Source organism: Mobula hypostoma, chromosome 1 (assembly GCF_963921235.1).
Source record: "Mobula hypostoma chromosome 1, sMobHyp1.1, whole genome shotgun sequence".
Classification (NCBI taxonomy): Eukaryota; Metazoa; Chordata; class Chondrichthyes; order Myliobatiformes; family Myliobatidae; genus Mobula; species Mobula hypostoma.
In genome coordinates this window covers 232543717-232555450 of record NC_086097.1, presented here as the reverse complement: position 1 = coordinate 232555450, position 11734 = coordinate 232543717, and the positions used below count along the sequence as shown (strand labels likewise).

The 11734-nt window shown below is 41.1% G+C and overlaps 1 protein-coding gene across 2 annotated transcripts in view; it reads right to left on the bottom strand.

Moving 5' to 3' along the window:
* Nucleotides 1-1858: 1858 nt before the first annotated feature.
* LOC134355730 (uncharacterized) overlaps nucleotides 1859-11734 on the bottom strand; it is a 71719-nt gene continuing 61843 nt past the window's right edge. For both annotated transcript variants that reach the window (XM_063066075.1, XM_063066068.1), the window contains exons 3-5: nucleotides 9489-9633; nucleotides 3386-3503; nucleotides 1859-2234 (exon numbers count right to left, since the gene is read on the bottom strand). In XM_063066075.1, coding sequence (XP_062922145.1) covers nucleotides 2094-2234; nucleotides 3386-3503; nucleotides 9489-9633 — 404 coding nt within the window. In that variant the 3' untranslated portion in view covers nucleotides 1859-2093. The remainder of the gene's footprint in view (nucleotides 2235-3385; nucleotides 3504-9488; nucleotides 9634-11734) is intronic.

Sequence of the window (11734 nt, the reverse complement as noted above, 5' to 3'; positions counted from 1 at the left end):
TGTTTAAAGTTTGAGTTTCTTCATGTTGAGTTTCAACGCGAAGAAACTCAACACAGTGGCATAGAAACCCCACCGCCAACTAGCGTTTTGGCGGTAAATTCCAGAGTGACGCAGACACACCAATGCACAAGTATAACTGTTCACAACGGCGTAGCCCACTTGTGTAGACTACAGCGTAAGCTAGTATGCACAAGTATAAATTAGCCTTTACACTCCCCCACCATAGGAAACATCCTCTCCACATCCACTCTAGCGAGGCCTCTCAAAATTCAATAGGTTTCAATGAGGTCATCCCTCATTCTTCTGAACTCTAGTGAGCAGAGGCCCAGAGCCATCAGGTTCTGCATCCTGATAATCTATTTCTTTTATTTTATTCATAATTTTAGTAATTACAGATGATGCTCCTTGTTAAGTCTCTTGCGCTATTTCTGTTCTTTCTGTGGTAAAGAAATTTTTCAGCAAACGTATAATACTTCACATTTTTCAGAATCAGATTCCATTTGCCGCATTCAGCTATCTAACTGATCTAATTTCTTCTGTAACGTGTAAACTATGTTTCTTGCTCTATCTGCTCACCTTACATGTAAGAACCTCATACGGTATCTCGTTTATGCTTTTAAACCATTTAGTAGATAAGAACCAACAGGTATCCAGCCACTGGCCTTTTAATTCCTTCACTTCACAATTCCCACACCACAGACAGGTCTGGCACTACACCTCTCAAGGTTGGTCTCAATTTCATTAACGTAATACCAGCATGTTGTACGGAGTTAAAAATCCTCCATGTTGAACCTGTTAGAAGTATGTGACAATCGAAATAAATATTCAATGTTCGTTGTCATGGGAACAATGATTGTACCCCTGCAGAGCTAATGATGACTACCTTTTGTAGTTTATGTGTATATATGCTTCCAAATTAAAATTCTTATTAACTGTGATAAGACCATAAGTCCTGACGAAAGGTCTCGGCCTGAAACGTCGACTGCACCTCTTCCTACAGATGCTGCGTTCACCAGCAACTTTGATGTGTGTTGCTTGAATTTCCAGCATCTGCAGAATTCCTGTTGTTTAAGACCATAAGACATAGGAGCAGAATTAGGCCATTTAGCCCATCAAATCCACTGTGCCACTCCAACATAGCTGATGTACTATCCCTCTCAACCCCATTCTTCTGCTGTCACCCCTTAAACTTTGACACCCTTACTAATCAAGAACCTATCAACCTCCGCTTTAATATTCCCAATGACTTGGCCTCCACAGCCATTGGTAGCAATGAATTCCACAGATTCACCACCTTCTGGCTAAAGAAATTCCTCTTAATTTCTGTTCTATTGATTTGTTCCCACTTTTTGAAATATAAAAATTATATTGGCTTGCTTCAATCCTGTGGAAATGGACCAGTACCCAGTGATTTGTTCGGAAGCAGAGGAAGAGCTGGGCAAGGTTCCTCCTTTGTCCTCATTATTTTGCTTAAATCTATATCTTTTGAATGAAGGATTGATGAGTTCTGTTTTGCACACTCTGAATCACAGATTAAACCAACTTTGTGAAATACTTAATTATAGCACAGGGTTAGTTTTAATTTTCTTTATTCATTTATTTAGAGACGCAGCATCGAACAGGCCCTTCGGGGCCCCAGCAACCCACCTACTTAACTCGAGCCTAATCACAGGACAATTTACAGTGACCAATTAACCTAGTAACCAGTACGTCTTTGGACGGTGGGAGGAAACCCACGCGCTCACGGGAAGAACGTACAACCTTCTTACAGAAGGTGCCGGAATTGAACTCTGAACTCGGCCACCCGGAGCTCTAGTAGTGTCGCGCTAGCCTCTATGCTACCATTGCGTCCCAAAGATATGCTGTATGTTTGGCCTGTTTAAAGCTCATAATATTATTCTTATGGTTAAGCTTTCAATTTAAAATATCTTCATAACAATAAGCAGGAAGTAGGACAAGAAAATAAGGTTGATAAAGTACATTATTTTATGTAAAAATAAATAGATTTTAAAATATAACCAGAAATCCTCAGGGTAGTTTGATGAGAGGAAACAACTCAGTAATTACAAAACCAGATGTTAAAAGATCACACTCTAAAAATAGGATTTGCCCGCCAGTTCCATCATTCTTTCTGTACAGTCGTGACAGTTGTCTGTTAATATATCATAATCTTCACCACAAGCGCGAATAAATTCGAGCATTTTTCTTCTGTATGCTGGCCTTTCTTCCTCTACCTACAGAAAAAATTTAAAAAATAAGGTTATCAAAAAAAAATGTAATCCTAGTGTTCCTGCAGTTTGAACTTAAGGTGCAAAGGACACCCACTTGGAGGAGCATGTTTTGAGGGCTGGTCAAATGGTGAAGATATCCAGCTTACAATCCCTGCACCTTAATGCTGAGGCCTGAGGTAACACCACCACTGGACAGAGAACGCCATTTTATTGGAGCCTGAGCATTGCATAGAACCACCAGAATATCTAAAGATAGAGCATGATGGGAGCATCAGCCCCCAGCTAAAGGAATGAGTGTGCATTTGGATTGGGAGGTAATAGGCTAATATGTTGACCTTAGCATTCCTGCTCTTCCTAGCTCTACCTACTTTCAAGTACATCTGGGATCTTTTGCACTGTGAATTCAGTCCATGGTGGCTGATGCCCTAGGGCAACCACAAGATTTGCAAGCTCTCCTCCCCCATCCCTATGCTCATGACCTGTCCATCATTCCCCTCAGTTCCCCACCTCTTTCTTTTCGTTCCACAGTCCTCCCTTATCGGATTCCTTCCTCTTCACCCCCCCTTTCCCTCTTCCATCTGTCACCTCTCAGATTCTCCCATCTTCCCCCTCCCCCACCTTGTCCCTCATCTAATCTCACCTATCACCTGCCAGCTTGTACTCCTCTCCCTCCCCTCACCTTCTAAGTCTGGCTTCTGCCCCCTTCCTTTCCAACCCTGAGGAAGAGCTGTGGCCCGAAACGTCAACTGTTTATTTCTAGTTCCTGCTGACCTGCTGAGTTCCTCCAGCATTTTGTGTGTGCTGCTCAAGGCTTCCAGCATCTGTAGAATCTCTCATCTCTATGGCTGGAGGAACTTAGCAAACCAGGCGGCATCTGTGGAGAGGAATAAATGGTTGATATTCCAGGCCAAGACCCTGTCTATGGCTTACAGGATCTTTGTTTGAGTGATCTATTCTGGCTTTTAAAAACTCCAACATGCATCCTGTCTGCAAAATATTTCTGAAATGTTGTGCTCATTGTAGTCCTAGGAAGAGTAAACCAAAATGGAAGTTTATTGGACAAATCAGTGCCCTAGACATGACATCTCTCTGACCAAGTCTTTGGAACATGGAATGTTCTTTGATAAAACCTCAACAAAATGATTGTTAAATACCTTCCATGCATTTGCCAAGTGTTTAGCATCCTCAACCACAGTTTTAGATTTGCCAATCCTGGCAAGGATTTCCACTCCTTTATGAATAAGGCATTTTTGTCCGCCTGCCACAGTGACCCTAAAAAAAAAGACAATTTTGGTTTGAAAAGGTTTGTGACAAAGAGATTCTGCAGATTCAGGAAATCTGGAGCAACACAAACAAAATGCTGGAAGAACTCAACAGATCAGGCAGCATCTACGGAGAGGAATAAACAGTCAACCTTTCGTCAGAACCTTCATGATAAAGGGTCACCATTTTTTTGGATGAAAGAAAACCTGTAATAGATAAGACCATCAGACCATAAAACATTGGAGCAGAATTAGGCCATTCTGTCCATCGAGTCTGGTCTGCCATTTGATCATGGCTGATCCATTTCCCTCTCAACACCATTCTCCTGTCATCTTCCCATAACATTTCATGTTCTGACTTATCAAGAATCAATCAACCTCCACCTTAAATACACTCAATGGTCTGGCTTCCACAGCTACCTGTGGGAACAAATTCTACAGATTCACCACCTTCTGGATAAAGAAATTACTTTTCATCATTGTGCTAAAGGGATGTCCTCCTAGTCTGAGGCAGTGCCCTCTGATCCTAGACTCCTCTGCTATCGGAAATATCCTCTCCACATCCACTCTATCGAAGCCTTTCAACATTCGATAGGTTTCAATGAGATCCCCCCTCACTCTTCTAAATTCCAGAGCCATTAAGTGCTTCCCATATGATAAGCCTTTTAATCCCGGAATTATTTTCCTGAACCTCCCCTTGACATTAAAGGTAGTTAAGATCACACTTGGTGTTAAAGGTAGAGATGAAATTGGATTTTTAAGTCAGCTGACTGTAGTAAAAGAAATTGAATTAGGTATTCTGGTTTGGGAAGTGATAGTTAGTCTGCTCATTATTCAATAATATTTTACTGGGACAGAGTCTGATTAACCTGTGATCTCCAGTCAGATAGCTTGGTGACCTTTCACATCAGCACTCATCCACGACAAATTGAATTACCTTCACGAAACAACATCCAGCAAGGAGTCGGGAGAGAAAGAGTTAATTAAACTTCTACCATGTACATTGATCAAAACCAGACATGTAAAGTAGGTGATAATTATAAAAGGAGATGCTGACTGTTTAATTCTCTGCCTGACTTTCTGTGTGGGCGTTGCAAATCATAACACGAGAAAGTCTGCTGACACTGGGAATCCAAAGCAATGCACACGAAATGCTGGAAGAACTCAGCAAGTTAGGCAGCTTCTAAGGAGATGAATAACCAGTCAGCAATCCGAGCTGAGACCCTTCTTCCAGACTGGGAAGGAAGGGGGAAGATGCCAGAATAAAAAGGTGGGGGGAGGGGAAGGAGGTGATAGGTGAAGCCAGATAGGTAGGAAAGATAAAGAGTTGGAGGGGAAGGATCTGATAGGAGAGGAAAATGGACCATAGGAGAAAGGGAAAGAGGAGGGGAAGCAGGGAGGGGTGATAGGCAAGGGAGGAGAGTTACAGTGAGAGTCCAGTGTGGGGAATAGAAGAAGAGGGGAGGAGGAGGGAATTTTTTTTACCAGAAGGAAAAAATCAATATTGATCCCATCAGGATGGAAGTTAGCCAGATGGAATAGAAGATGTTATTCCTTCATCCTGAGGGTGACCTCATCAGGGCACAAGAGGAGCTATTGGAACGGGAATGGGAATTAGAATTAAAATGATTGGCCTCTAGAAGGTTCTGCTTTTGGCAGGTGGGGCAGAAGTGTTCAACGAAGTAGTCCCCCAAATTACGAGGGGTCTCACCAATGTCGAGAAGGCAGCATCAGGAGCACCGGACACAATAGACAAACCCAGCAGATACACGGGTGAAGAGTTGTATCCCCTGGAAGGACTGTTTGGGGCCCTGAATGGAGGTGAGGGAGGAAGTGGTTGGGCAGGTGTAGCACTTTGGTTGCTTGCAGGGATAAGTGAGGGGAGGGACAAATGGACAAGGGAATCACTTTCCCTGTGGAAAGCAGAGCTGGTGGGGGGAGGTAAAGGTATGTTTGGTGGTACAGATGGGGGAAGTTGCGGAGAATGATACGTCAGATCTTCTGGAAATGGAGGACAGGCGGGTAAGGGTGGCAGCTATGCTGGAGGAAGGGATACCCAGTTGTTGAAGAAAGAGAGCATCTCTGAGGTCCTGGAAAAGAAAGCCACATCCTGGGAACAGATGCAATGGAGATGAAGGAATAGAGAAAATGAAATAGCATTTTTACGGGAGACAGGATGGGAAGAGGTATAGTCCAGATAACTATGGGTCAGTGGGATGTTGGTTGACGGCTTGTCTGCGGAAATGGAGGCATGGAGATTGAGAAAGTGGAGAGAGGTGTCAGAAATGGGCCTAGTGAATTTAAGGGTAGGGTGGAAGTAAGTGGCAAAGTTGATGAAATTGACAAGCTCAGCATGGGTGCATGAAGCAGTGCCAATGCAGTGTAGCGGAGGAAGAGTTAGGAGACATTACCATGAAAGGCTTGGAACATGGACTATTCTACACACCCAATGAAGAGGCAGGCATAGCTGGGCCCATGTGAGTCCCCATGGCTACCCCTGGAGTCTGGAGGAAGTGAAAGGAGCTGAAGAAACGATTGTTGAGGGAGAGGGCCAGTTCTGCCAGACAGAGGAGGGTGGTGGTGGAGGGAAACTGGTTGGTTCTTTTATTGAGAAAGAAATGGAGAGCTTTAAGGTCTTCTTGATGGGGGTTAGAAGTCTATGGAGACTGGACATCTATGGCAGTCAGAGCTAGGGAATTAAAAGTTACTGGGAAGATCGAGGGCATGACTGGTGGCGTGGATTTAGATAGAAAGAGAGTGAACCAAGGGGATAGAATGGAGTTGAAGTATGAGGACAGGAGTTCACTGAGGCAGGAGGCGTTTGTGTAAAGTAGGATTCTCAATGTTCATTTCATAACTAAGAAATCCTGGGCAGTCAATTCAATACTGGACAGTCACATGAGTTACTGCATTTGAACGAAAGATGCCCCATTGCCTTCTTTCCAAATGTATCAAGTAACTGAGATCTTTACTTAGAGTGATAAAACACCAGTGCACAGGAAGAGGTCTTTCAGTCCATCCAATTTATGCTCAACTATTAATCTGCCTAGTCCCATCGACCTGCATCCGAACCATAGCCGTCCACACCCCTCCTTCCGTGTACCTATCCACAATTCTCTTAAATGTTGAAACCAAGCCCACATCCACCACTTCCTGGTAACTTGCTCCACACTCTCATCACCCTCTGGTTGACGAGGTTCCCTAAAGGTCAGAAATGCCTATACTCTTCTCTTAAGCACCAGCTTATACTATTATATTGCTGTTGAACATGGAACATCCGTAATTTGAGGAGATACTGCTCAAATCATTTAGTCCTGGTTTTGTAACAACTTTGCGTTCCACATGAACAAATACGGTGTAAAGCTGGTCCAGTGCCAAAAGGCATGCGGCACACTGGGAGTGGAACAACATGAAACCGCCAACTGCGCAACTCAAATTATTTCTTCAGCAAGACAGGGTAACGCCTAATCTAAAGACATATAAATATAAAGGAACTATCTTTGATTAGTTGGCATTAAGATGTTTAGATAATTATATACTGGGCTCCAGACCAACACCATTCAGGTTAAAAAAACAATAGTTCATTAATCAGAGTCCAAAGGGTTTTGTATATTGGTGCATACTGCAATTTTTAGTATCACTGCAAAGAAACAAAGTACTGGGCACTCATGTCAATGACAGAGTGGCATTGTAACGTAGTGGTTAGCATAACTCTATTACAGCACCAGCGGCCGGAGTTCAATTCCAGCCACTGCCTGTAAGTTCTCTTCTTGTCAGTCTTCAGTAAACAAATGTAAAGGAGAATGAAATGGTTGTTACTCCAGATCCGATGCAGCATAAAAAAACACATTAAGCATAAAGAATGCGATATAAAACAAAAAACCCACAATAAATATAAATATAAAAACAATCCTCTAAGACACAATGTACTATTAACATAGAGTGTTATATATACATAGACTGGATTGTATGTGATGCATTCCAAATGTGTACAGGTTAGTAGGTTAATTAATCACGTGGTGCAATTGAGGTTGTCGGGCTGGAAGAGCCTGTTACTGTGCTGTATCTTATATAACAATAATGACAAAGCCACATTGCAAGCTTGCAACAGACATCGCTCCCTCTGAGACTGCAAACTGGGAAACTGCAGGAATTATGCCCCTGGCTTTGATATCAATTAAATCACTTTTTCCTTTGGCAGCATAGTGGAATCAATTTTTACAATAAAGTCAGGTTCTAAAGAGATGGTCAAGATGGATTCCAAGCGAAAGCTTACAGTATATGAAATGCCGACCATCTTAATTCCTCTTACTTTATCAAAAAACCCTTGTGGTTCTCTCATCCTCATCTCATTGTGACATACAAGATTCAGAGTAGGATTAACCATGCAGATGACAAGAAGCTGCCTTCTCCCTGCAGAACCTGGGAAGCAGGAATGGGGAATTGTCTTAGGATAAAGAGTTGGATGTTCAGGTGGAGATGAGGAGAAATGGTTGTGGATGTTCTGTAGAGAACTTATTCAAGACTGAGACAGGACAGTAAACAGATGAAATGGGGCTCACATTTCAGAATAGAACTAAGGGCCATGTCTACAGTTGACTGGAGCAGGCTCTGGAGTTCTCTCCACTTGGTCTTTCTGCTTTTCTTTTAAGATACACCTTAAATCTTATCTTTTTGACCACACTTCTCCTCAGCTGTACTGTTATTTACTGAGGTCAATTTTAAACTATTTTTGCTCTTGTGGATCGCCTTCAAGATGCTTTATAAATGCAGGTTATCGTGTGATCTACCAGAACAGTGTAGTATGGATCCCATTACTGTATATAGGACACTGGTGAGCTTACATGTACAAGTTGTGTTTCTTTGAGGGAAAGTCTGGACAGGTTATGCTTATATCTACTGGATCTGAGAGAAACAACTTGATTGAAACATCCGAGGGTTTTTGATTGGATGGGATGTGAAGAGGATGTTCTACTTCTGGGAGAATCTAGAATTAGGTTTATAAATAAGGGGCCACGTTGTTAAGGCAGAGACGAGGCAAAATATTTTTTTTCTCTCAGTGGTCGCGGAGTGTGGTGAAAGATGAATCTTTTTATTTTTTGGAAGATATAATGATTCAAAGTTCGCAGTGCATTAACCTTCAGAAACAGGTTGGAGAAGCAACCATATAATCAAGGTTCTTTTTCCTTACAGGAGTTGCAGACAAGATGGGACATTAATGGGTTGTGAATTTCTGATTTGTAGACCCCATCACGTATGATAGAGCAGGGGTTGGCAATCTTTTTGCCTCTGTGGGCCGTATCGCGTATTAATGAGCGGACGATGGGCCAGATAAATACCATAAAAACTTGAAATATGGGAATTATCCATCTAAATACATCTAGTTATGTTTGTGCTTAACCAAGGATGCCAATTAGTAATCAAAGAACTCAGTCTAGTTGCAATTTATTTCAATCAAGGCATCTTTCGAATCTATTAAAAGGACACAAAGAATCTTAAAACATAAGACGTATGAACATGATGTATTGAATTGTGGTAATTTAAGTATAATAAAAAAAGAAAATTTTAATGCAAACAGTGGAGGTATAATTACCATATTGAGTGATTTTTGAGTGTTTTCTGACTTACGACAAAACCAATTTGAGGATCTATAAAAGAAGAACCCCTTCATTACCCAGGCATGGCCTGTATTACAAATTTACCATGACAAGTTGATCTGTTAATATTTGTAATAATTTTTAAAAAGGTATTTGAGAACATTGAACTTGTGAGAAAGAAACATTAAGTCACGCATCTTATGGGAAAAATAAGAGTGAAGGTAACTTTTTCTAATGAACACCTTCCTCGGAGATTTGTCTGTTAACTACTTTAATTGTATTGTTAATTAAGTTTACAGTATCTGGCTTCTGCCTCTGGAGAAATAGCAGGCAATTGGATATGATAGAATGGTGTCGACTAATATTGTCACTAATATTTGAGTTTACGATAACTTTACCTTACTCCAGAATGTTTCAAAGGTCCCATCATTATCCAAGGAAGATACTTCAGAGGCCTCACAACCTTTTCTGCTTTTACCACATACTGGTTGTACATTGTACTGCATTGGGGTACAGATTCCAAGAAGGTGGGAAGATGGCGATCTATTTAATTACAAATATAATTGTTAGAACATCATTATTAATTTCCTTTTTGTCCATAAAGTGGCAGAAATTGTTAATTATAGATCAATATAATGACAGAATTGCTAGCTACAGTAAACTTTAATTATTGGATATTTATTTTAATTTGGCAAAATATGATTTAATTAAATCTTAATTAACTGAGGAAAAAATTAGAGTGTGATATCTAGAAATGATATTCTGAAATGACATTTACATGCATCATCTGATAGCAATGAATTGAAAAATCTGTAGCTAAAACAGAGAGGAAGAGGAGAGCCATCCGCAGTACCACCGATGCGGCAGAGAGGGCCTCAAGATGGCTGTGGCTAAGAAGAGGGGAGCTATTGAGTCATAAGTAGCTAGCCATCTGGACACAAGCTGGGGTCTGATCAGCCCCGGCTGGGTGACCTGGAGGAGGTTGTATGATGTTGAAAGACCCGAAGCACCCGATGATTCCAGGAACATCATTTAAGATGTGTCCAGAAGCATCAGTAGATGTATGTACACATTCTCTCCAGCAATTACACTAAATGGCTTTGGGGTTGTCCATGACTGTGGCATCCTTAACAGTCGAAGACAATCTAACATGTGTTATAGCATTTAACTTGTAATTGGATAATACTATTTTCCTGTATTTACATTACCTTTACATTGAAAGTTAAGTCTGCCACAGGGAAGCTACCCCACAAGATCCAATCCTAAACATTCGGCACTTGAATCCACTTATTAAGTAATTGCTCTCACCTCTGGCTTCTGTTGGGGCCTCCAACTACAATTCACCCACAACAGAAGTGCTGAAAAGACTCCTTATGCATATAAACTGGACAGATCAGATGGTGGGAGACTCCAGAGGAAACCCACACCGTCACGGGGAGAACTCCTTACAGGCAACAGTGGGAATCGAACCTGGGTCACTTATACTGTAAAGATTAACCACTATTAACCACTACTCTATCGTGTTACTCTTATGACACTGCAATCTTGCTGTTAGTGTGGGAACTCCTGCTGTTTTGAAGTCCAGCAAAAGTAGTTTCCAATGATAAAGAAGAACTTTTATTTCAGTCCTATCAATACATTCAAGTGCTAAACTTGTTGTTGTTGTACATCTAAAGAGGAGTCTGTAGTAAAAGTTATATGTGAACTAGTTTGAAGAAACTTTTGGAGATAAAAGTTCTACACAGAGCTGCATGAGTCTGCTTTCTGTTTCCTTCATTAACTTTTTAATAAAATTAAACTTGTGTATTTATTTGATATCTTGTTACTTTTCTTGAAATGAAATCATATCTAGCATTGATTGGCTGTAGTAAAATCAAATGGACAAATGGACAATGTACAATGGGCACCATCTTTGATACAGTAAGATCAAATGGACAATGTACAATGGGTACCATCTTTGATACAGTAAGATCAAATGGACAATGTACAACGCACACCATCTTTGATACAGTAACATCAAATGGATGAATGGACAGTGTACAATGGGCACCATCTTTGATATAGTAAGACCAAATGGACAACGTACAATGGGCACCATCTTTGATATAGCAAGATCAAATGGACAATGTACAATGGGCACCATCTTTGATATAGCAAGATCAAATGGACAATGTACAATGGGCACCATCTTTGATATAGTAGATCAACTGGACAAAGAAACATGTTTCCTTGAGATGTCAGATGGCTAAGGGATGTTGGAAACTACCTCAGGGGAGCTTCCTGTTTTTTATGATAATACAATGGAATTGCTAAAGATAGATCAGAAAAACTGTATCAATGTCAAATTTGATTCCTTCAGTTTCTTTCTTAAACTCTCTAATTTTCTTCTATGGTCTGCTGATCTGACGCCATCTTTCCAGCGCAAGCTAATTGCAGTACAGTACAAAAGTCTGTACTGCTGCCACAAAAAAAAAGAAATTTCATGACATATGTGAGTGATGATAAACCTGATTCTGATATGGGTCTCTAGAGCTGTTGGGAAAAGGGGAAGGGAGAGGGAATGGAGTGGGTAGCACCAGAGAGACATTCTGTAATCATCAATAAACCAATTGTTTGGAATCAACTGACCTTGCCTGGTGCCTCA